General features: G+C 49.5%; 1 protein-coding gene across 6 annotated transcripts in view; it reads left to right on the top strand.

The window, feature by feature from the left end:
* UIMC1 (ubiquitin interaction motif containing 1) overlaps positions 1-24,091 on the top strand; it is a 40,686-nt gene that overhangs the window by 6,675 nt on the left and 9,920 nt on the right. For 5 of the 6 annotated variants that reach the window (XM_075441717.1, XM_075441716.1, XM_075441714.1 and 2 more), the window contains 7 exons: positions 4,759-4,849; positions 10,428-10,552; positions 10,892-12,046; positions 15,560-15,624; positions 18,169-18,257; positions 19,653-19,732; positions 22,993-23,161. In XM_075441717.1, coding sequence (XP_075297832.1) covers positions 4,759-4,849; positions 10,428-10,552; positions 10,892-12,046; positions 15,560-15,624; positions 18,169-18,257; positions 19,653-19,732; positions 22,993-23,161 — 1,774 coding nt within the window. The remainder of the gene's footprint in view (positions 1-4,758; positions 4,850-10,427; positions 10,553-10,891; positions 12,047-15,559; positions 15,625-18,168; positions 18,258-19,652; positions 19,733-22,992; positions 23,162-24,091) is intronic. The other variant, XM_075441718.1, reaches the window with a different exon arrangement.

Here is a 24,091-nt window from a genome sequence, read left to right as displayed (position 1 = left end):
TTTAAATCTCTTGGGGAGTTGGTTGCCCACGCCAGGAGATGGGTGATTGTTCACAAATATGCAGTGTTTCAAATAGTGCCCAGGAAAGCTCTCTCCAAGCATAGCAATGCCTGGTCCACCTCGTGAGCCTCCTTCTTGAATTGGGCTGTTGATAAAGACTCTTGGACCCCCAAGGTTTTCTGAAGCCAGGTGTGAAAGGTGATTGTCACTCGGCAGGAGGCTGGCCAAGCGTGAGCGTGGAGCACAGCCAGAGGCCCAGTAGTTGTCCTAACCCATTTGACTGATCTGCAGCCTGCAGTGCAGCTGACCCCAGAACACGGATCTGCCGTGGGACCTTTCAGAAGGGTCCGTTTTTCCTGGGTGGATCCTTTGGGAGCTTTGAGAGTACCTGCCTCCACTTGTAGAGTTTGCATGAAGTCTCACAGGCTCTTTCTGCTAGCCCTCGGGCAACACGACGAGGCTCCGGGGTGACAGTGCCATCTATTTCTGCATCGCATCCAGGGCCTGTCTCCCCTTTGGCGTGGAACATCCCTGCGTCTGGAGGTGCTCGCAGTCTGGGTACATAGCAGCGTCTGTTGACGTTCGAGATCGGATGTTGGTTTGGTAGGAAGAGGGAGCTGTGTTTGGGCGCTGGCCACCGCCCTGTCCTGTTCTCCATCAGCGGTGGCAGTGGGCGCTCGTCTCGGGACCAGTCATGGCCTGGGGGTCACCTTGCTATGGAGAAGAGGGTGCTGGAAGCGTGACAGCTGGGATGGCGGTGCCCTCCTCACACTGCCACCCATCCGAGCGAAGCAGAGCCACGTGGGAGCGTGGCTGCAGCACCCAGCTGTCCCCCGGGCTCTGCGGCGGTGCCGAGGGGCCTGGAGCCTCCAGTTCCCAGAGGGAAAGGCAGTGCGAGCGTGCTCCCAAGGAGGCTCGGCAGCTCTGCTGCGCTCGCTCCTCGGAAATCAGACTGGTCTGAATCCAGGCTCCGCGCAGCCTGGTAAAAGCCCTTTTTTCTGCAGAGGCCTCCCGCCCGTGCGTCAGGAACTACGCATCTGGCGTGAGCCTCGTTGTGTCTCGTTGTTCACATCTCCACTTCCAGCAGGTTTGTTCTAATGAGCTGAAAGATAGAGCAGAGCTGAAACAGATTCTGAAGTCAGAGACTAATAAAGTAGGGTGTGATATTAATTTCAGCAGCCTTGGCTAGGGCCAAATGTGGCACTTCCAACATCTAGTTGGCTTTTAAAAATAAATTAGTCTGGTTTTCATCTGCATATTTCCCATGCAGGACACGTGGTGTTTGGCTGTGTCCTATTGTTAGATGGTCCCAACTGCCGTTGAGCAGTAAAATTACCCAGACCTTTTGACTTTGCAGTCTGCACCGTTAGCTATGGAGACATTCTTCTGTAGTCTTGCCTTCTCTGAGTCAGTAGAAGCTGATTTCTGTGGTTTATGATGTGGATTCGAGGTAGCAGGATGTGGGAGGCTGGCTACTGGCTTCCATTTACGGGCTTTTAGGAGCGAGTGGAGCTGTATCTGTTTCTGCTGGCAGAGTCAGGTTCTCCTAAGTATGTGCAAAAGCATTTGTAGAATGGGAATTTGATTTCTTCCTGTCTGGTGAAACCAAGCAGGTTAAAAAACCAAGGAAGAATAGTGGGTGCCTTGCACTAAATTTGTAGGGAACTTTGGAAACCTGTCTTTTGCGTGATCTGTGTACAGTGCTGACAGAGAAATTGCTCATAAGAGAGCATCATAAATTGAACTGCAGAGCCTGACACACAGGAAGAGAATTTGGATTCCTTCTGGCCATTATGCTTTAAACTGACGGCAAAGGAGGGGGAGACACTATGCAGGCTGGCACCGAGCAGAGGTGCGCAGTTTGCACCTCGCCTCCGCTATAATTAGTTTCCCCTTGAAGTTGTGTGTTGGAGATGACCTTGTAACTAAGAGTATTGGCTGCAGTTTGGGAATATTTTAATTGATTAAGATTATTTTTGGACTAGTGATCTTATTAGAAAGGCAGTTGGTTGAGTGGCCCCCGGAGTTCCTATTATCCTTGTAGACAGATGATCATTAAAAGGTTGGGTCAGAAAGAGCAAGCCCTGTTGTCTTCTCTGAATTTTCTTGGCCCCTTCTGTTGCTACCATCCGTGCCTGCATTTATGCAGAGCACTCCAGGGCCTGCGGGGCTATCTCCCAGCGGAGGTACAAACAGCCATAAATCCTAATTAAAAGGTATGTTTTATTTTCTGGGTTTAAAAATAAAGAAGATTTAAGAATTCTTGGAATTGAGATGTGTGTGTATATTTTGGCCCATCAGGATTAATTGGATTTGCTTCAGCGATTTGCTGTACCGAGGCTGTTCGGTAGAATGCTGCTGAGCAATTTAAACATCTTTCTCAAATGTATGAGGTTCGTACAACACGTGTCCTGCAATAATTTTGCTCCTGCCAGTGTTCTGAATGTCAAGATTCTTCAGGACGCAGCACGCTGAGCTGAGGCACGTACCCAGCCACGCGGTGAAACCGTGCAGCCCGCCCAGCGCCGGGCACGCCATTCCCCTCCAAGCCCTGGAGGCATCTGAGCCCTGTCCCGTCCCGTGGTGCGTCTTGTAAACGTGTGGCTCTGCGCACAGAGCGGGCGCTGGCAGCCGTGGAAAGTTTGGTGGGCTCGTAAATCACATCTGTGCCCTGGAAGAGCGCTGCAGATGAGAGTGTCAGGGTTGACCTTCCGGCAAGTGCAAGAGTGATGAGGGGAAGATTGATGCCTAGGGAGGAGAGCTGGGGATTTACAGAGCCTGCTAGGATTAAATTGCCCCTGTCTTAAGCTGGAATAGGTTTAGCACTGTTAGACAGGGCTTTGGGGGAGAGTGGGAGAGCTGCTGCTTAACCTCATCCAGCATATAATCCTAGCGTGATCCTGATATGATCCCACAAACCGTTCCCTGCTCCCTTAGGTGTGAGTTGACTGCAAGGTCAGCGTGGGGCAGCTGCTGCAGACCAAGGCAGGGCAATTTGGCATAGGAGAACCTGTGGCTTATGGAAAACTGGAGAAGGATGATGTGCCAGGGCTCTGGAAGAGAGAGGATTTCACCTGCTAGGCGTGAGCTAGGCAGGCTCGGAAGTAGAAGAGATGGAGAGCATCCATCTTCTAGCAAGAGAGAATCCGGCTGTGAAGCAGCCTTTTGGAGACACAGGGGCAAGTCTTGGAAACGGGGTACCCAAACCAGGCTGGGTGGGGAAGGGAGGGAGTCGGTCAGGAGTGTGAGCAAGAGTGTGTGCATGGACTTGCCGAGCATGGTTGATGCCTTGCTGTGAGCTGATTCTTAAATCGGTGGACATGAGGAATGGCGTAGGCATTAGGGCATGTAAAAGCTGTAATGTATTAGGGTTTCAGGAAACCACTTAATAGTACTTCTTACAAAATCTTAGTTGGATAAATAATTCAATTTGATCTGGATAGTAACATTCCTGGATTGAAATCCTGCTACAAGACTGTCAGCAAAAGCTGGTGATGAACAGAAGAGAGGCTCATCTGGGGGAGATGTAAAGCTGAGGCCAAGAGGATCAATATTAGGTCTGTGTGTTTTTTAACATCCTCATTAATGATCTGTAAGAGGGAGCAAGTGGTGTTTATACATTAATAGAATCTACAGATAACACTAGAGCTGGAGATGTCTTGAACAAAACTCAGCATAGACGTGCAGTCCAAAGGACTTCACAGGTTCAGAAACACGGGCAACGGACAGCAGAAATAGATTACACTTGAAAATAAGCAGTGTATCTATTTGCGTTAAAGTAGCCCAAGGCACATGCCCCATCTTGAAGCCCCCCTCCTGGCACAGGAGATGCTACGAGGCACAAGCGTGGCCAGTTTGCCGAGAGTCTCATGGACGCCAAAAACCACTGCAGCTGCAGACGGCGCCGTGTGAACCCCCTTCCTGGCCAGGCGTGGGTCTCTGCCTGAAACACGGGGTTTGATTCTAATCCTACCTGATTTAGAGAGACGAGTTGGAAGGGGTCCAGTGCCAGCCGTCGGTAATGTGTACGCCCTCGCTTAAGCCGTTAGGACAGCGACTTGCATAAATGTGTGCCAATTAAGCCTGTGACCATTCTTGTTGCAGTCGGTGTGCTTAAAGCAGTAAGCATTTAGGTTGTTCATGCCAGTATTATTCCAGGAGGCCTCGAGATGACAAATTTCTGAAGTATTCAAGCTTCAAAAACAAAACACTTGTGGGAATGCAATGACAGAATAGCACCAGGAATAAATACAGCTGGCTCTCCTGCCCTTGAGGTGCATTAGTGTGAGTCCGCAAAAATGGTTAGTATTCTAGTTTTGGTCCCCTAAGATTGTCTGGGCAGAGCACTAGAAGCTGCGTGGCAGGAAACAGTCCTGGCTTACAGGTGTGGGATGTTCAGTGGTAAAAAGGTTTTGTTTCTTTGTTTTGAGTGCTTACAAATACCAATGTTTTAGCACGGCCAAACAAATTCTCTGTAAAATCATGGGCAGCAGGTGCAGTGCATGGTGGTGACTGGCATGAAGTCTATTGTCTCTCCTACTTCCCTGTTTATGTCAGTCTGTAACTCTTTTTGCTCGTTATGCTTATCACACAGCTTTTAATAGTTACAGAATGTGCTTGAATTATGTTTGAAATTCAAATTTCACACAAATAGAGGCTTGTTCTTGAACCAGTGTTTGTGTCTGAGTAGTAGGGGGAAGGAGGCTGGTAGTATTTCCTACATATTGTATGCACTCACCATATTTTTTTCCATTACAGCAGGAGTCAAAGGAAGAGAGTGGATTTCAAAAGAAGAGAACAAAACAGCAGCTGGATAGAACGAAGTTTGCTGCTAAAAGAAAAATTGCACGTAGGTCTCAAGTGTGGGGCTGGGGAAGTAGACTGGTGCTGAGCTCTTCTGCTGTTTGTGTTAGAGATTATTTCCCTGGCAGAAAGGCTGCGATGTGACGGGGGATGCACAGCTCTCAGAGAAGACCCTTCTCAGAAGTACAGTTTGCCTTTCTGAATAGGCAGACTGTCACATGTTTGCTCCCCAGGCAGCGTGTGCGCAGACTGGTGCACCTCCAAAATGAGTGTGCGAGGGTGTCGGTACCTGACCAGGTCTCGAAATTGTTTGAAGCCAATCTGAAAGCACTGTCAGTCACAAACTGCTTTGCTGTTCAGGCCCCTCTGCTGCTGTCTTTCCCTGAAACGTCACGGTGCTCTGACCCAGCAGCTGCAGCTCAGGAAGGATCTGAGTCGCAGCTGACAGTTCTCTGAAATCATCGTCTCGTAGCGCGGGGGCAGCCAGAGAAGCCGGCAACATTGGGCATCATAAGGAAGGGTGTTAAGAACAAGAGATCTGTTTTACGTCATTTTGCTGTTATATAAAGTGTTGGTGCACCCACATCAACGGTGCTGTGCGCAGTTCTGGTCTCTGCGTCTGAAGGACAACGGTGGTACCTCCATCCGGAGAAGGGCAACCCGAGCCGTGAAGGGGAGGGAGCAGCTGCCTTATGAGGAGCGACTGGAAAGCCTGGGGCTGCTCCGTTAGGAGAGGAAGGTGGGATCAAAGTTCACATCAGGAGGGCAGTGCCTCAGCTGAACACAGAGCTGTTTACCAGCTCCTAAAGCCAGGGTGTAGTCAGTGGAAATAGCAGGCGACAGGTTTAAAATGGGGGAAGGAAAGTAATGCTTCACACAGCATGTAGTGAAATCCTGGAAGTGTTTGTCACAGGAGGTTGTGGAAGGGACAGTACCAGCAGCTTTAATAAGGGATTAAATGCATTCATGGACAATAGGCCTCTAAACAGATTCTAAAGGGAACGGGCTGGGATGTTCCCGCTCATATTCTGCACACGGCGCTTCTGAACGCTGGGGAGGTGCGAGCGGAAGGGACCACTGAGCGTGGCCAGGCTTGCCTGTGCTCCCCATAGAGCACCACGTGCTGGAGCGGCCAGGCAGGTGGACCATTGCTCTGCCCCAGGGGATCCCCTGTCCCGGTCCTGTGCTCTGCAAGGCAGCCGTCCGTCTAGCATGCTAAATTCGGAACGTTTTGAAATGGGAGAGATGTCTCCTGCAAAACCCAAAGCAATCACTGAACAAAATGGAGCACGCCAGTGCTCCGCAAGCAGCAGCGGCTGGGCTTGTCAGTCCTCAGAGGGCTTGTGTGAATTAAATTGTTTTTAATAGAGGCCTAAGGCCATAGCATGAAGCAGCCTGGCGCTTTGTGGGAGTTGAAACCCACTGTGCGGGTGCTCTGTCGAACAAGTAAGATAGCAAAGTCAGAGGTGGGGGAAGAGTTGTTCTTTTGTTTTCTTTTTTCTTTTTCTATTGCTCCCAAAAGAAATGGAACACAAAATAAAAGCTGAACCCCCTTTGGAGATGCTGTTAAAATGTGACCAAACATATGGTGCTAAGAACAGGGAGTTGCCCATCCTCATTGCGTCGCTGGGCGCGCTGGGTTTCGGGAGCTGGTGCTGCGAGAAAGGTGTTCGGTGTGCTCCAGAAAATCCGCGGGAGACAGGGCCAGCTCTCTAGCCATTGCGTAATGGAGGAGTTTTGCTGTGTTTCTAGCTACTGCAATTCTCCGTAATAGTTTTTCTTTTCCTGGGGCAAAAGCTGCCTTTTTTTAGTGTGCACGTCTGCCTCCTCGAAGCGCGGGAGACTGGGGGGGTGCCCGGCTCAGCTCGGTCAGAGACCGATTGCTTGTTTAAGCACGTGTGGTGGTGGTCTGTTCCCTCATTTATGGGAAGCTATAATTAGACTTTTGGTGTTTGCTTTTAGGCAAATTAACATTTGAAGTAGTAATTATTTTTCTCAGTGTCTTCAAATAAATTCTTTGAATTGCGAAGCAAATTGGTCTTTTGTAAAGGTTTGGTGCTTCTGGGTAGAGCAAGTTCTTCCTCCTCAAAACTGGAAAATCTCAGATATTTGCAGACTCTGGTTATAAACCGTATCCTCCCATTTTTTGCTTTGTTGTGGTTTTATTCATTTTAACCTAAAGCCATAACTAAAATATATCTGTGACGTTTCATCCTGACAGGATAAATGGAAATACAAAACCTGAAGAAGTCTCTCTCTCTTTTTCCGGAGGAAGTCAGTGCTTTAAAGCACATTTGAATGTTTTCACTGTAATTGCACTTTGGATATGTGGAAGCACTGAGATCCTGCATTTCTATTATTTTTGAGTAAATCTCTTATTAGTAAGTGTTGGAACTACAACTAGTGGGGTTTTGCATCTAATTCACTTTGCAAATATCAAAATGGAACATAAATCGCTTAGCAAATTGCCGTATTAGCATTTAAAAAGGCTCTGCAATGGTTTAATTTGTTTAGGGCTGCAACGTCTTAAAAACAGCTTCTCCCTGACCCCTCCTTCCCATCTGTGGGTTTCCTGGACGCCCTGGTCCCCAGGGAGGCTCTGGGATTTCAAGCCGTGTAGGGATGGATGTGCGGCGAGTGGGTTTTTGGAGTGAGACGCAGGATTTCCAGCCCGAGGTGCTGCTGCTTCCCCACCCGGCAGCGGGACGGGCTCCTGCGAGGTGTGCGACTTGTGTCAGCCGGGCGTAACGCAGTCCGTCTGTCCGGCGGAGAGGGCTCCTTCCTCCAAGGGCTGCGGGAGCCCCATCCCGCCGCCATGCTCCAGCAGCACGGCTCGCCTCTGCGGCGTGCTCACTGCTCGCTCCCGGAGCGCTCCGGAGGGCTGTTTGCACACACTGGTCAGGGGCTAATGCAACACAGGGATTTCTAATCATTGTAGATTATGACCGGTGCAATCAACATCAAATTTAGTAAAACGCACGGTGCTGAGAAATGATCAGACGTGGAGCACAAAATACTGCCAGCAATGGACTGCTCAGCTGAAAGCAGGTCAGGTCTCCTGGAAGGCACGAGCAAAGCTGCTCTTTGCTCTCCCCACCATAATGCCAGGTGGATTTAAACTTGAGATTTCCCCGTCTCCGGAGCACCTACTCAACTGGAACATGCACTAAGTGCATTTTGTTTGCCTCTAGTTTCTTTGCCAGAGGCAGCATTTGTCTGGCACGTTCCCTGTCCCCAGAGGGGAAATTGCTGTGCCAGGGAGGGAGAAGAAAACAAAATGTACAGTAACAACTCGCCAAAAAATGTTTCTTTTTATTAAGCTTCATGGATGTTGATAGCCTGAACTGGCAAACACTCAGGCTCCCGTTTTAATTTAAGCACGTGGAAAGTCTTGTGTTGTGGGGCACTGATCGTGTGCACCGGTTTTCTTGCACATGTCACGAGTTTGCAGGATCTGGCCTGATTGCTGTGGTGGTTTGGGCAGGGGAGCAAATCAGCGTGCATTTACTGAATGCTCGGGAGGTGTTTGGTATTGTGGAGACGCTGCGTGTTACTGCTGTTCTTTGGGAGGGAAGCCTTCATACGCTGGGCTGTTGTGTGCTTCCCATTAAAGGATACATATTTTTTTTCTCTGCTGGTCCCTTCTGGCTGCAACATCATAGAGTGACTTTGTCCAAGGACAAAAGATCCCCACGAGCCCCGAGAGCACTGCAGTCTTCCTTCACTTCAACCTCTTTCTTAATTTTTAAAGAAACTGGAAAAAAAATAAAATCCCCAACCTAAAGCTAAGTGCTGATTTAGAAGGACATGTAAAGGAATCTACAGCTGGTAATCAGAACAGTCCATAAATGCTTCAAATCCTGCTTGGGTGGGGGAGAACCAGCCTGCTGTTAGCAACGGGCTGGGGGAAGGGCAAAGCCAAGCCTGCTGCTGCGTGGATGCAGCCGTGCCGTGATGCACGGGCTGCGCTCAGACCAGAGCCATCCCAGGCTGCGTCGAGGGAGGCTGTGCTGCTGTGTTGTGGTAGCAGCTGGTAGGGAGAGGATGGGTTAGAAAATGGGAGCCTGCAACTTCTGAATGCATCTCTGTCTGTGGAAACGCCTGTCTGGGAACTGGCTGCAGTGAAGGCACGTTTCATGCTTGGGCAGCCTTCCTGTTCAGACCGCGTCTCTTACAGCTCTGCTAGCCCATCGAGAGCAAGGCTTTTGGTTCATGCATGAGATGGCGTATGCAGGATTCTGCCTGAAGGAGAGAGTGGGTTTTGAAAGAAATCTGTCAATTTGTTTTGAGTGAGAAGATGTATTTTTCAGCTCCTGAGAGTGCTGTTGCGTTGCTTTCCAAGCTGCACTCCATTCTGCAGGCATTGTATATCTTAAGCATAGTGGAAGTGTTGGATTGAGTCTAAGTAAGTAGTTGTTTTCCAAAGTAACTAACTGCTTTGTTTCTAAAAAGCCAATATCGGCTTCTGGTTTGCTCTGAGTGGGGAATATTTCAGGAAGAAATTTTCTGCTGAAATAGCAGTTATGACTGTAGGAAACCTGTTTCCCATGCATGACTGACTTAGTGATGCAGTGGAGTGGTGATGTGAGCAGAAGGGGGATGTATGCTTGTGAGAGATCCTCCATAATACCACTGACCAAGTAAAATTATCCTCTGCAGAGCTTTCCACCTGCAGCTTGGGGTGAACAACATGTAGCTCTTTTGCTCTTGGGTAGGGCTCCTGTGGTACTGCAGGTATCTGCGTGTCAGAAGGCAGTGAGACATGCTACTTGGCTAGTAAAAAAGTGTATTAAAGAAGATTCTTTATCCTGCCCTGCTGCTGAGCCTGTCCGATATAAAAATGAGCACGCTTTGGAAATCTGTGGTTTCCCTCTCTTCTTGAGCGTGTGTTCTGCAGCTGTAGAGTAGGTTGTTTAATGATGTCCAAAAGACATCCCGTTGTATACCTGGGGAGTCGGAGTTCAGGTTGCTGTAGAAACCCTAAATGAAGGTCCTGACTTGGGTGACTTTTTTCATTTAGTGTTGCCTGCTCTGCTTTTGGTGACAGCTTTTCAGGAAAGCTGAGGTTTAGATGTTTTGCTCTGCATTCCTCTCGGGGGAGGTGGGACCCCTGGACATCTCCAAGGGCTGGAACACCTCTCCTATGAGGAAAGGCTGAGAGAGTTGGGGCTGTTCAGCCTGGAGAAGAGGAGGCTGCGGGGGGACCTCATTGTGGCCTTTCAGTATCTGAAGGGGGCTGCAAGAGAGCTGGAGAGGGACTTTTGACAAGGGTATGGAGTGATAGGACAAGGGGTAATGGCTTTAAACTGTAAGAGGTAGGCTTAGATTAGATATAAGAAATTCTTTATGGTGAGGGTGGTGAGGCCCTGGCACAGGCTGCCCAGAGAAGCTGTGGATGTCCCCTCCCTGGCAGTGTTCAAGGCCAGGTGGGATGGGGCTTTGAGCAGCCTGGTCTGGTGGAAGGGGTCCCTGCCCATGGCAGGGGGTTGGAGTGCGGTGATCTGTAAGGTCCCTTCCAACCCAAACCATGCTATCATCCTGACTCCCAGTGCGTTGGATAGAAGTTGGGTGTTTACAAACGCCTGCAGCTGTGACTTGACGTTATCTGTTTTCTTCTCCTGTAGAGATGACTGAAGAGGAACAGTTTGCACTGGCCCTGAAAATGAGTGAGCAAGAAGCCAGACAAGTGAACTGTCAGGAAGAGGAAGAGGAGGAGCTCTTGAGGAAGGCCATTGCTGAGAGCCTTAGTGTAAGTGTGCTTGTGTGAAGAGGCTTACTAGGGTTCTCCAGCAACATTGCTTTCTGTGCTTGCTGTGCCACACTGCACAAAAGAAGGTTTTACTGGGAGCCTAGCTATTTCCAGTGCGAGCTGGAACTACAGCAGTTGCTGAGTAGTTGTTTTGTACCGTTCCTAGTGAGAGGTGTAGGAAGTCTAACCTCAGCTGTCCCCTGTTTTGGGGTACGCAGTTCTGATCGGGGAGGAGGTTTCTGCAGTCCCGGTGATGGCTGCCTGCGTGCTGGAGGAGCCCATGGTACGCTCTGCTGATAGAGAACTCGCCTCTCGGAGAATCAACCTTTTGTTTTTCAGAGCTGTCAGCCTTCAGAGTCCTCCGATGTAACCCCTCAGTTGTCTGCAGAAGCGCTGGGTGTGCGAAGCCAAAGCCAGCCCTCCGAGAAAGAAGGCTCTGAGACCCTGGGAGGTCTGGCGCTTTGCCCTGACACCCCTCGCTCCGAGGGCAGCTCCCACTCACAGAGCACCAGAGCTGATGGGAGTGGACAGATGGATGTCGCCCGGAGCCCCATGGTGGTGTTGAGGAGGTTAAGCCAGGAAATCGTTGAAAGCTCACTAGTATCCAGCATAATCGTGTCTCCGGGGAAGGGCCAGCCTGTGACAAGGTCAAGTGAAAAGCCTTCCTCACCAGCAAGAAGTGACTCTAGTTACAGCTTACCTAGCACTCTCACAGAGGACCTCATCTCTTTGAGTCCCACCTTTGGCAGGGTGACTTCGAGCTCCTGGCGACTGACACCTCGGAGACTCTTCACAAGCCCCTCCAGCTCTTCTGAAGCAACAGGCCACGAACCAAAAGAGCAGCCCCTGCCCTGCACGGGCCATTCTGCGGGAGAAGCTGGTGCTGGGAGCTCAGCCACGCTCTGGAAGAGCTGGACCGTGGAACAGTGTGGCAGCCCCAGGAGGAGTGGTGGAGAAGCAGATACCAAACACACCTCGCAGCCCAGGCACGCTGCCAAAGTCTGTGTTTCCACAGAGCAAGCAGAGCAGAACGAGGTGCCTGACAGTACCCCTGAGCTTTGCGTACTGAATGCGGCAGAGAAGCATAAGCAGGAGGAGGCGAGAGAGACAGTGCACTATTACTGGGGCATCCCCTTCTGCCCCAAGGGGGTGGACCCCAACCAGTACACCAAAGTCATCTTGTGTCAGCTGGAGGTTTACCAGAAGAGCCTGAAGCAGGCTCAGAGGCAGCTATTGCATAAGAAGGAGTTTGGTAACCCAGTTGTGCCCAGTTCTTCCTTGAGCCAAAACGAGCTTGGGAAAGGAGAGCAGATAAGCAGGGAGAACGGGGTTGCTGATGATACAGAAGATGGAGACCTGGATGGGCAGAAGGAGTCTGAGAGTGTCGCCTGGCTGCTCCCTTCAAAGAGGAGGGAGGCAGAGAGTCCAGGGCAAAGCATGGAAGAAGAGAAGAACTCTGCTTCCGATGATGAACCAACTACCAGCTACTGCCAGGTAAGAACTTTGCCACTGAGCTGAGGTTGAGCAGTCCTGCTCTTCTGTCCAGTTTAGGATTCAGTCCCTTCTGCAAAGCAGGCACTGGTGTTTAATGCTCCTCATAAATCTAGGGACTTCCTCCCCTAGCCGCGCAGCTTACTGTGAGAGGGAGAGGAAAAGCGTAAGGCTGATACCCAGCTCACCACGCAGCCTGGCAGTCGTCCATTAATGCACCACGGAGATAAAGACTGCCAGCTGACTTGTCGTCCTCAAAGGGTGTATCCTAGCAGCGTCTCAGGGTGGCGAGTGTGGAGATGATGCTGACCACCGCCAGCTCTGGCGAACCAGCGTATAAACCCGTGGCCATGTGGGGAGCTCTGCGCTTTCCTGCGCAGACAGAAATGTGGCTTTTGTCCTTGCGGCGCAGCCGTTCCGTTTTGCATCTGCACGCTCGTCTGCGTCCCTACGTGCTTTACCCTTGCAAGTGCTCTTTTCCCTCGTGGCCCTGCGGCTGTGGCTGGGAGAGGCCCATGCTTGCAGAGGTCTTCTGCCTGCCCGGGGCGGTCTGCCGTTGTTGTCCTTGTTCTGGTGGTTGGGCGCCTTCTCTCTGGCTGCCTTGCTGGGTCTGCTAGACACTAGGTGTCAGCCTCTGTCCCCGGCAGGGCTCTCTGGTTGGAGCGGAAGGCAGCTTTCTGTCACTGCTAAGTTTAAACAGATTGCTAGTCAGATGAAGTATTTATTACTGCTGTATTTTAGGTTTGTGTCAGCCTTTTCCAACCCTCATTTTTCATAATGACTTCACTCCCGGATTGTTGTATAACTTTATCTTCTCTGTGACTGAAGCCTCGGCTCTGTTGTTCCTGTTTTCAAGTGTATTTGATCATTTACCCTGGTGTTAGAAAGATACTTAACTTGTTTTGTGATATTTATATTCTGTCTTGTAATATTGAACACTTAGGAAAAATGTCATGTCTGCATTTTCTGGTTGCAGAAGAAGTGCAGAGCAGCCTGTGCTGACATGTGACTGTTCATGACAGTGCTTTGGCTTGGATTTAGCAGATACAGATTTAAACAAGCCTTAGAGGTGACCTGCAGAGGGAAGAAAACGGCTTGTGCCCTTTTTCATTTCTTAGGATAGATACAAAAGACCTGAAAGGTTCTTAAGGCAAATTTTTTTTTTTTTTCCTCCTGTGTCTTTTCCTTTGGAAATGGAGGTGTCATTAATCTGGCAGATTGGGGTGACTGCAGGTCTCTGGAGGTGTACGCTACAGCCCTTGGAAAGCTACAGCAGCTGCGAAGGGCGTGAACTTTTAATCGCTATTGAAATTTGTGGGGTATTTTTTTTTATACTGTCCGTTTACTGCTAATACCTAATTAATTCTTGGGGAGAAAAGAGATTTTAGTGATGCTGAGTGGGAACTCGTAATGTACTCATCCTGACTACAAGAGCTGTCTCAGAGCAATAACATGTATGTAGATGTAGTCTTTCTGGTATTTTTAAGGTGAAAAAATAAGGAAGGGGAAGAGGGAGCAGACCTTAAAATTTCATCCCTAGTCCAAAATTTGCCAGTCTCTTATTTACTTGAGAGGAAATAATTTCTAAATGCCCTTTCATCTGCCTTATCACTCCCAGCTTGAGAGGTTGCTCCCTTCTCTTGCCTCTCTGTGCAGTCACACACTGAGGCCAGCGCAGGTGATTTACTTGCCAGATCGATATGTTTGATGTTTGCTTGTGCCTTGTCTCTGTTTTTTTCCTGCTATCAAATACAGTTCCACCAGCAGCGACAGCGGAGGGACCCAGAGCAGTTGTGTCCCTGGCGTGCTGCATCGCTTGGAGACCCTGCTGCCTGTGCTGCCCTGGGGCTCCCCCGGTGTCACCAGGGCTGCTGGGGACAGTGGGAGGTGTTAGGCTGTGCTGAGGCCAGAAACCATCCATGGGGACTCAGAGCTGTCCTTGAAAAAGCCTCGTGCCTTGTGTTGTAGCAGTGAAATGAAGGTGCAGAGGTTGTGCCTTGAGGGAGCCTGCTCATACTCCTGCCTGGAAACCCTCACCTGGAGCGGGCAGGGACCTTCCACCGTGGCAGTGGCCAATGCAGCTGATGGGTGTTTGCACAAAGCAAATGCTGATTGTCAGGAGATCTCATAGCCTGTGAACCTGCACTAACAAACTTCAGTGCTAAGAGAACCATTCCCTTCATAGCCTTTCAAATAAGGTTAGGGGACTCTCAGTCTTTAAAAGATTCGGAGAGAAAAGACCCAATTCTGGAGAGCTGGAGTCTGGTGACCTGAATTAGTGCCATACCTTATAACATATGTATTGGGAAAAGCAGAAACAGGGCCCAGTATTTGTGAGCAGGGCAGAGGCATTGTTAAGATATGCACAGGAAAAAAGAAATAAAAACAAAGGGAGGTGCGGTATTTTATGTTAATGATGAGTTAGGCTGTGAAGAAATAAAGAACAGCATAGATGAAACAGAATATTTGGGGTTTGGAATCACTTTAGGGAAATCTGGCAGGAGGCTTTGTCTTGAGGCTTGCTGGGGAAGTACATCAGCAGTCCAGGAGTGGAGCTGATCGAAGTTGAAACCTGTGGTGGAAATCAAACTTGGAGAGTTCAATAGACACAAGGAAGGGGGAGGAAACCCCCTTGGATTTCTTTGAGAACTAGCATGAGAAATCGTGGGCCTGACAGCAAGGACTGCTAATAATGCGTTGTAATTCCACCTGATTAGAGAATGGCGAGTGCGACATGTACACTGAAGAAGAAGAAAGGGATCTGGATAATGACTGGCATGTTAGCCTGACCTCGGCAGTGCAAAAGGCTTTTGAACAAATTTTAAAGGAAAGAATAAGTGGAGTCGTAGAGCTAAATGAAAAATGGGATAAAATGCCCGTGGATTTACCAGCTGTGGATTGTGCAGGTTAATCTGTTCCCTCTCTTTGATGGGACAGCTGATTTCCCAGTCAAGAAAAATGCAACAGGTCTTGTCTGTACGAAATTTCAGAAAAGTGCTTCTGGTGGTCAAACATCAGCTGTACCAGTTAGTCAGTCATCCCGGGTCAGGCGAATAGATTTTAAACTGGAGTAGGTGGGGGCTGCTGGGGTGCATGAGGGAGAGCAAGGGAGTACTAAAAATCCTTGAGTTGTTTAGCTCAGCACAAGTGGAGGTGGAGAAGAGCTGCAGTTGCTGCCTACAAGTACGTCAGGGTAGATGCCAGGAACAGGCAGAAGGTGTGGAGGGTGACGGACAAGGTTGGCATGGAGGAATGGTCATGGCCTGTCCAGGAACATGTGTGGGCAGCGAGGCAGCAGTAAGTACTGCCAGGCATTGTTGCAGGGAGCTGCTGAAACACCTTACCGAAAGGAGTGATGGAGGCAAAAAGCTGGCTAGTTCAGGATAGGGACTTAGCCATTTCCCGAAAGGAATATGTAACAGATTGGGTGCAATGCCATGGACAGAATCTGATGACCAGCAGATCCCAGTTAGCTGTATATGTTGTTTGATACAATGTCAGAATTCTCCTTTCCAGGCCTCCCAGGTGCTGCCTGCAGAGGATGCGCATGAAGATGGGGAACCCATGCAAACTGCACAGAGGTGAGGAGGGTGCTGTCAGAGCGTGGGGCCCACAGGCTCGCTCTGGGGACGTGGGTGCTTTCGATCTCCTTGGAGCATTTTGGGGCGCAGTCTCACTGGGGTTTGCTGCAGGGCCTGGCAGCAAGGCTTCCTGGAGAGGCTGCCTGCAGTCGCTGCGGTTAGCTGTCCCTGGAAGTAGGTGGCTTTGGAGCAGCGCAGGAGAGGGGTGGGACACAGCTGAGGAGTACAGATCAGCTACTCTTGTTACTTTACAAAACGTGCGAGGTGCATCCTAGTACAAGTAGAAGGACTTGATCCTTGCCCTCTGAAGCTAATGTGACATGGTGCAGTAAAGCGGTGGAGGTGGGTAGGGGAGCTGAAGGTGAGTTATAGCGGTGTCATCACGTGGTCTGTCTGGGAAGGCGCATAGGCAGCATGGTGGAGGGTTTGCTGGATTTCTGTGTATATTTTTATGTTCTTGCCTTACTGCTAAGAGGAAAGAAGGGAGGAGGAAGCCAGACGGAACTGCCTATCAGCCAAAGATAGAGTGCAGTGCTCCAGAAAAGCCACTTCAGCAGATGACAGGTGTGGGACAAGGCAACATGATTTTCTTCAGATTTAAGCCTACTTCTCTTTTCCTTTCTTTTTTTTTTCCCCCCTTCTCTTTCCTGTGGGATGCAATTCTGCAGCGAAGGCTCCGGGAGAAGAAGGGCAAATGGGAGAGGATTCAAGGAGCAAGTTACAAGAGAGGGCAGATAGTGTCATGTTCTTAATTTTGCTGGGTTTTATAATTTAAACCTGCTTTGGAACAAGACTGCCGGCTTTCCTCTGATCTAGCAGCATTTGGCCTGAACAGTTAATATCAATATGCAGAGTATGAAAATCCCTCTTGCTTGCACCTTTCTAACAAGCTTAAAGCTTGCCTTGGGGAGCAGGAGGAACCTGCGGCTGCCGTTGCTGCCGAGGCTGATGCGTCTGTGACAGCTGAGGTCTGAGCTTGTGTGCGTGCGTGGCAGGCGCCGAGCTGTGCGCTCCCGCCTGCTGAAGGTGAAGGAGGCCAGGGCTGGGTGTGACGAGAGAGGGACTCTTTCCTTCGGGGGAGCTGATGGGGTTAGTTTGGGACGTTCCCAAAGCCGCTCTTGGTTGCTCCCCTCGGGGCCGGGACGCAGCTGGGTGGTGCAGCCCCTCCCTGAGCAGCTGGCACATCTGCAGCAAGGCAAGAAATGGCTGCGGTCTCCGCAGTTTTGTGCACATGAAGTGTTGCCATCTGGCTCCTGGTAATTTGCCAGGCGCAGTCCTCTCTGGGGTAAGGCTCAGGCACCCCGGCCGGCTGCCCTCAGCAGCACTTCGTGGGGAACCACGGCTCTGAGCTGTCTGGAGGCAGCGAAGCAGTTTAGGAAGCGGCAGCCGTGGGAAGAGGCTGCTTTGCTTTCTGTGGGCCGCTCTGCCTGATTGTTTTACGCTTTGTGTGGAGCATGGTAGATTGGGGTTTTAATAAATGATTATAGGCTTTGTTACCGGGAGATAGTTGGTGTAGCAAGAAATGTGGTTTGACTTCAAATTGATTAGCCCATTTTATAAATGTCATAGCAAGTTGTTTTGTGTGAGTTCTTTTGAAGTGAGCCCTGATGTTAGACACAGAGTAAAACACGCTCAGCCTGGATTCATAACAAATGCTTTGAGATGCTTTATTTAGAGAGGAAAAGCCACTTGTGATTTCCTATCAGAATTTTGTTATTTATCATAAATCAGCAGTGGCTGTTCTCTCCTCTCTAAGGCCTGTGGTTGAGCTTAATAAATCTTCTGTTTGTCAGTGTGGGGATTCATGTTTTTAAAGTGTGCTCTTGCATACTTGATCAGACTAATCAGAAAGCCACGCAAAGCGTGGAGCGTGTCAGCATGGGTGCCAGACTTACTCAGCAATGCCTGCCTGTTTCGGAAAGACACTGTGCAGCGTCCGAGGGAGGGGAAAAAAGGGAGGAATCCGAAGGTCAAAATGAGAGGAGTGGTACCCTCTGCTGCTCGGAGAAACCGCCGTGCTAATGCTGTTATGACTTTGCTGCAGGGAAGCCTTGCCTAGTGTTGCATCCATGCTGCTTCTGGCTGCCATGTGCAGAGATAAGGAAGAAAATTAGCAGTGTGAGGAGGCAGAGTGTGATGCGGCATAAAGCAAGGCTGTGTCTTCCCTCTGAGGATTTCCTTTCCTGGACAGAAAGAAGCAAAGTGCTGGTACCTGCACAACTCCCAAATCTTGTAAGAGTAGAAAGAATCGAGATGAGTTCCACAGTTGTGAGCAGGTATTTTTGCTCCCCTCACATGAGATAGTCACCCTAAGTGCCTCTTTGTCAAGGGCTTCTAGAGGAAAAAAGGTTCCCGTTGGGGTTTTTGCTTAGGACAGCATTTTATACCTGTATTTCGCTGTTATCCTGGTAATTTCTGGCTATCAGATATTGACCACTTGGAAATTATGGCATCATCTGCTGTTCTGAACTGCACAACACAAGTGAATGTGTGCTGTCACATCTACTGGATTGGAGATTTATATTATATTTGTATTTTGAACAGCATCTCCACGTTGACCCCACTTGGCAGTAAAAGGAGCCCAGATATTGCCAGGGAAAACTCTACTGAAGAAGAGATCTCTGTTTGTGCAGGTAAGAGGCACTTGTGAGTGTTCTGAATTTTCCACTGAAAGTTACACACAAAATTCAGAGAAAAGAAGAGAATTTTCACGTCATTTGAACAAAATGAGATTTCTTTCCCAGCTCTGTTTGTCAGGGCTGAAATTATTCAAGTAACCTAGTTTGATTCCCTGGTTTTGGACCCATTTCCTCTAAGACAGTTCTGTGACCAGAGATTGCTAGGGACTTGCTGCTGAAGAGACACCAGGGTGTACGTCAGTATGGAGGGGTCACTCAAAACAAGGTGTTAGGAGTGGTCTCTTCAGTGCAGTCAAGAGATTTTCAGATTTTTCAGTGTCAAGATGTGTGTTCAGCATGAGAGCTGAAATAATTTTTGTCTTTGGTTAATTAAACATGTTTGGGACCAACAAGTTTTTCTTCCTTGGTCTCTCCTACCATGTTTGGAGAGAGTCCAGCAGAGGGCTACAGAGATGATGAGGGAACTGGAGCATCTCTCCTGCGAGGAGAGGCTGAGGGAGCTGGGCTTGTTCAGCCTGAAGAAGAGAAGGCTGAGAGGGGACCTTAGAAATGCTTATAAATATCTGCAGGGTGGGTGTCAGGAGGACGGGGCCAGACTCTTTTCAGTGGTGCCCAGTGACAGGACAAGGGGCAATGGGCACAAACTGAAGCAGAGGAAGTTCCGTCTGAACACGAGGAAGAACTTCTTCTCTCTGAGGGTGACGGAGCCCTGGCACAGGCTGCCCAGGGAGGCTGTGGAGTCTCCTTCTCTGGAGATCTTCAAGACCTGCCTGGACAAGGTCCTGTGCAGCCTGCTGTAGGTGACCCTGCTTCAGCAGCAGGTTGGACTAGGTGACCCACAGAGGTCCTTTCCAACCCCTACCATTCTGTGATTCTGTGTGATTCTGTGTTTGAGATTTTCCAGTCCAGGGTTTTAAGTGACAAAATTAAGGAAGAGACTGATCCTGCTCACGAGCAGCTGTAGAGAGAGAGGTCGTGGTGGTGTTTGGAAGCATATTTTGTTGCTAAGGAAGACGTGGAGGTCTAAAGAAGGCGCGACTGTGAGGCAGACCACAGAACGGGAGCTCTTTTTGTCTTGATGCGAGAGAGAGCTCTATTCTTTCTTTGTCTCTATCCCAGCAAGTGTCCCTCGCACCTTCCCTGTGTCTAGTCTCACTCCCCATGAAGCCGCAAAGCTGCAGTGGCTTTGTCCTCGCACCACTGTGCTGTGACTTTTAACCCCTCATCTGTCTGTGTTGTTGCACATTGTCTGATAACATTTGTGGCAAATCTAAAAACCGTCTTGAAACTGTGAAAACGCTGTTAATAAATGGGCTAAGCTACATCGACAAGTGAGGAGATTGTTTGGGGGCGGCAAACCTGCGCTGACATGGAGATGTTTTTCTGCAGAGACCCAGCTGAGTCCACTGGAAGCTATTGAGGCGGAGAGAGAGGAGCTCTGCTCGGGCAGCAGAGATGCACCTATGCAGGTAAAAGAGCCTGAAGTTGGGGAAGAGACTTGTTTCCAGTCCTGCATTCTACCCCTTGGTTCAGCTGGGCTGTGCTAGCATTTCCCCTTGGGTAGCTGAGAGCTTGGGTTGCTGCTGTTGGGATCCTCACAAACAGTTCCCTCTTCACTTTCCTCCACTGCTGCGTAACTCCAGTCCCGTTTGGCTGGGGACTGCATGCAGGTGCTTCTGGAGCCTTTCAGTCCTGTAGCTGGAGAGTTGTTGTCAGTTCCAGCCCGTTCTTTTATACCACGTGCACTGCTGTGCTGGAGGATGCCATGAGTGTGGACAGCAGTGCTGTCGCTTGCCCATGCTCAGAGGCAGAATGCTGTGGTGGTCAGCGATGCAGAGGGACCCCAGGAGCTGTGAGGGGAGTCCTAGTAAACCTCAGTCACTGATGTTCTGACGTGCTTTTCCCTGTTACAGTCCTCAGCTTCGGTGTTTGTTCTCCACAGACCATCTATAAGAGGCGAGGTTCACCCAGAGACTGGGCTGGGATAAAGATGACATTGAAGTGTTGAGGGCTGATGGTGGCTTGCAGTCCAAGAAGAGTTATCTGAGCCCAGGAATCTTGATTTCTGCACAGTAATAGTTAATAGCAATAATAAGTCAGTGTCAGGGCCATCCTCTTGCCTCCCGATGCAGATGTGCGCTGTTGTGTGGCTCCTTTCCCCATGTTACCACACCTGCACAGCAATTGCTTTGCAGCTGACGCCGTACCAACATCTGACTTCAGTTCCTGCTTCTGATAAAACTCCCTTTGTCTATTAATTTAGAGAGCAATATCAAAGGGGTTGCCAAGTACTCCTCTGGCAGGGTACACGAATACAGAGTCGTACAGCTCTTGACAAGAGGATTCATTTGTGGAAAGCTCATTCTGAGAGTCTGCAGCTTGTACAGTGCGTCTACAGCTCCGATGTCTCATTGTCACAGGCCTCTTAATAAAGCAGCTTCTGCTCTTGTATGCCTTTCATTCTGCAGGTATCTCAAAGCACCGCTCAGTCAATTAGAGACTGCAGCAGGGAGAGGCGGCAGTCCTGTGCCGAGCCGGGTAGCCGCAGGCGTCGAAGCGTATTCAGGAACCCTTTGGCTGCGGCCAGAACACTGCCCTGTCCCTTGTGCTTTGCAGAGGGTTCCCCGGGTCTCACACCTCCTCCTAGACAGCACAAGATGATCAGCACAGTGTTTGGGGCTTCCTAGGGATTGTTCGACAATGTTATCGCTGGCAGCAGGTACCAGTCCGGAGCCTGCAGCCCTCCAGGACGGCAGCAGAAGCAGCTACCATGTGCATCAGCGGTTAGCATGAAGCCAGTGCAGACCGCTGGGACTGACTTCTTCCTAACAGATGCTGAGCCAGGACACAGAAGTCTTGTTGAGCTCAGCCTCTAGCATTGCTCTTGGCTGGCTGTTGGCTGCAAGTACTGTGTCTTGCAGGCAATTTCCTCTGCTAAATAGGAGAGGCAACAGTCTTTGCCTCTGACAGGGGTGATTGCTTCTGCGGTTGAGATTTTCCAGACTGTTACAGCAGGGTTTTCTACAAGCAGTTTTGTGACCATGGTGTCTTTTGTTACAGAATGTTGCATTTCCATTTAAAATTAGTAATTTACCACTGAATGTAGGCGGGCAGGGTGTGCAGAATTGGTGATCTCCTGAGATTGCTTGAAGAATGGCAGCTAGAAGGAGCAGTGCCTGCTGCTTTTCCCATCATATTTTTTATGTGTGTTGTCTGCCTACGGTAATGCAGGTTTGATCTGATCATTCATATTTGACACATCTTGTTTTTACGGCTCCTCGGTGTGACACCCCACAGTGAGGACTTTGCAAGATGTAGTGACACCGAGATGCGAGAGCAGGGTACGAGTGCTAATTCTGTAAGTGATGTACTTCAACAGCCTGTGTTCGGCTGGAGGAACTCGTGTGGCAACTCCTCCTCAGAAATCCAGGGCAGAGAGCCTCCTTGGAAATGAGAGAGGTGTTCCTGGGGCTCGGTGCCGTAGCCTGTCAGCTGGTGTCTGGGAGAAATGCAGTTCGTGAGTTCGCATCCTCAGTTTAACGCCCAGTCGTGCAGTTTTTTACATAGCTCCTCTGAGTCAACAAAGCACCCTCCTTCCCTTTAGGACATAAAAATCAAGATCAGACCCTCATTTGGAAAAGCAAGTAATAAACCAAGTAATATGACAAAGCACTCCAATGGCACTGAGCATCTTGGCTGACCCCAATTACTGCTTCCAAGAAATGACACCAGTGGAGGAAAGCGGACAGCAGTTTTGCAGCGTAATGTCTACATGGCACTGCTTAGCCCTAAGAACAGAAAACTCTCCTATAGATTTCTTCTGCGTGGTTAATATTTAAATAACTTTTTCTAATCATTGCAGGGGGCAAGAGGGGGAAGGGTCTTTCTTACATGGGGAGAAATCTTGTAGCAAGCCTGAGTAGGCAGAGATAGCAGCAGTCTGCTGTGTCTTGGGAACATCAGTAGAGTAGGGAGAAGGCTTTATCTCCACGGGTGGATAGTGGGGCACCTTTGCAGCTGTGTAACCAGTGCAAAAAGAGAGTACCGGTAAGTGGTAATGGCATCTGGAGAACAAACACGGGCTGTGACATTTTGCCCTGGCAACATGCCACTGCTAGTACTTCTGTGCGACATGGATTTTTGATGGTATTGCCTCTCTCCTTGGTCTGTCCCCCCTCTGAGGACTGCTCCAGCCACCTCCTTTAGAGAGGAGGAGCTTCCTGGCGATCGTGGCAGACTCCCTAAGAGCGCAGCAGCCTCCTTTCATCCTGGGGGAAGCTGTGTTCCCAGACAGTGCTGCCTGCATAGCGTGCATCATGTCCAGAAACCGATGAGCACAAGTCAGGTGTTGAACTTTTGCTTTGCCCCATGAATTTTCCATCAGTTTCGCTTCTGAGCTTTCGTGATTAATAGACGCTTTGCCATTTTTCCACGGCAGTACAGGTGATATTTGCCTTAAATGGTGTGCACAGCTATGCAGGGAGGTTTCACCATGATTCAGCAGGGCATGTTGCCTTTGGAAGAATTAGTTATTAGTGCTGCACAGTTTACTCAGCCAGTGGTGCTATTTCTGACCGGTATGTGATGAAGGGAGAATAAAACTTTCCAAGAAAAATTGAGTCTATGGGAGGGCAAGTAGCTACCAGACAGCACGGAGCTCTGCACCTAGCAAAAAAAAGAGACACAGCACAATTAACTGTCTGGCTAATTTTTTCCTGCGCTTCTTTAGGCTGGTGGAGATGAAGATGCTGGCAGGACTGTGTCTGATTGCAGTCCTACAGCTGCTGATCATGTGTCGTGCCCGCTGTGTGACCAAGGCTTTCCAGCTACGGAGATCGAGCTGCATGCCATGTACTGCAACGGCATCGTGGGAGAGGAGGCTGGCGAGGACAGTCCAGGTCTGCCAAGCGCTGCTTCTCTGTGTCTTTGCTCTTTGTGCTCGTCCCCCTTTCCTGTTACCTGTGGCCAGGTGCTGCAGTCTTGTGTCTCTCGAGATATTTGGTGGGTGGCGAGGCATGTAGGGAGGTTCATACACTCTGCCTTGTTCCGTCTCCAAGCCGACGAGGAGAGTGTTATCAGAGGCTTCTGTGTTACTCGCACCTCCTGCACAGAGACATCTTCTCTCTGATCGACTTCGTAATTCACCACACTGTTAGTCCCTTGGAAAGTGTATGAGCTGAGTATTACCCTGAAATCCAGCCCTGGATGCTTCAAGCAGTACTCACAAGACACATCTATTGTGTGTTTTGTGAGGACCTGCAGAGAATCTGCTGGTGGTAGAAAAGGCAGGCTCCCGAGCCACGCACATGAGCATCCTTCAGGGCTCTCGAGAAGGGAGAATGTTCTGTACCACTCCAAGCACGGCCTGCTCTCTGCAATGGGTCTGACACTTGTATGTGCAAAAATGGCTTGTTCAGCTGCAGGAGACTGCAGAAAAGTTTCCCTCTTGTTCCTCTAAAATTACACAGTGATAGCTGTCGATCTGGGAGCTTGGATTTTTCTCCTTCATGTGAAGAGTGAGGCATAGGAGCATGGTCAGAATGCCTGTATTAATCCTCTTTGCTGTCTTCTCCGTGTCAGTTTTCCGTAGCCAACCTTTGTAGAGCTTAAGTGAACAAATACACTGGTTGGTTATCAACATATTCAATAAGTTATGTTTTAGCTGCTACTTGAAATGTAAAGTCTGTGTTAGCACAATGTCAGGTAATATCAAAGTAGTAGCTTGTAATAAGATTAACTTTTCAGGTTGTGAATATGTAATTTTCAGTTACATACTGGGTTATTAAATGCAACCTAGATCTATGATGTTTAAGCAATTTGAGCAAATC

Source organism: Opisthocomus hoazin, chromosome 22, assembly GCF_030867145.1.
Source record: "Opisthocomus hoazin isolate bOpiHoa1 chromosome 22, bOpiHoa1.hap1, whole genome shotgun sequence".
NCBI lineage: Eukaryota > Metazoa > Chordata > Aves > Opisthocomiformes > Opisthocomidae > Opisthocomus > Opisthocomus hoazin.
Note: the sequence above shows the minus strand (reverse complement) of the source record. Positions and strands in the feature narration are given on the sequence as shown.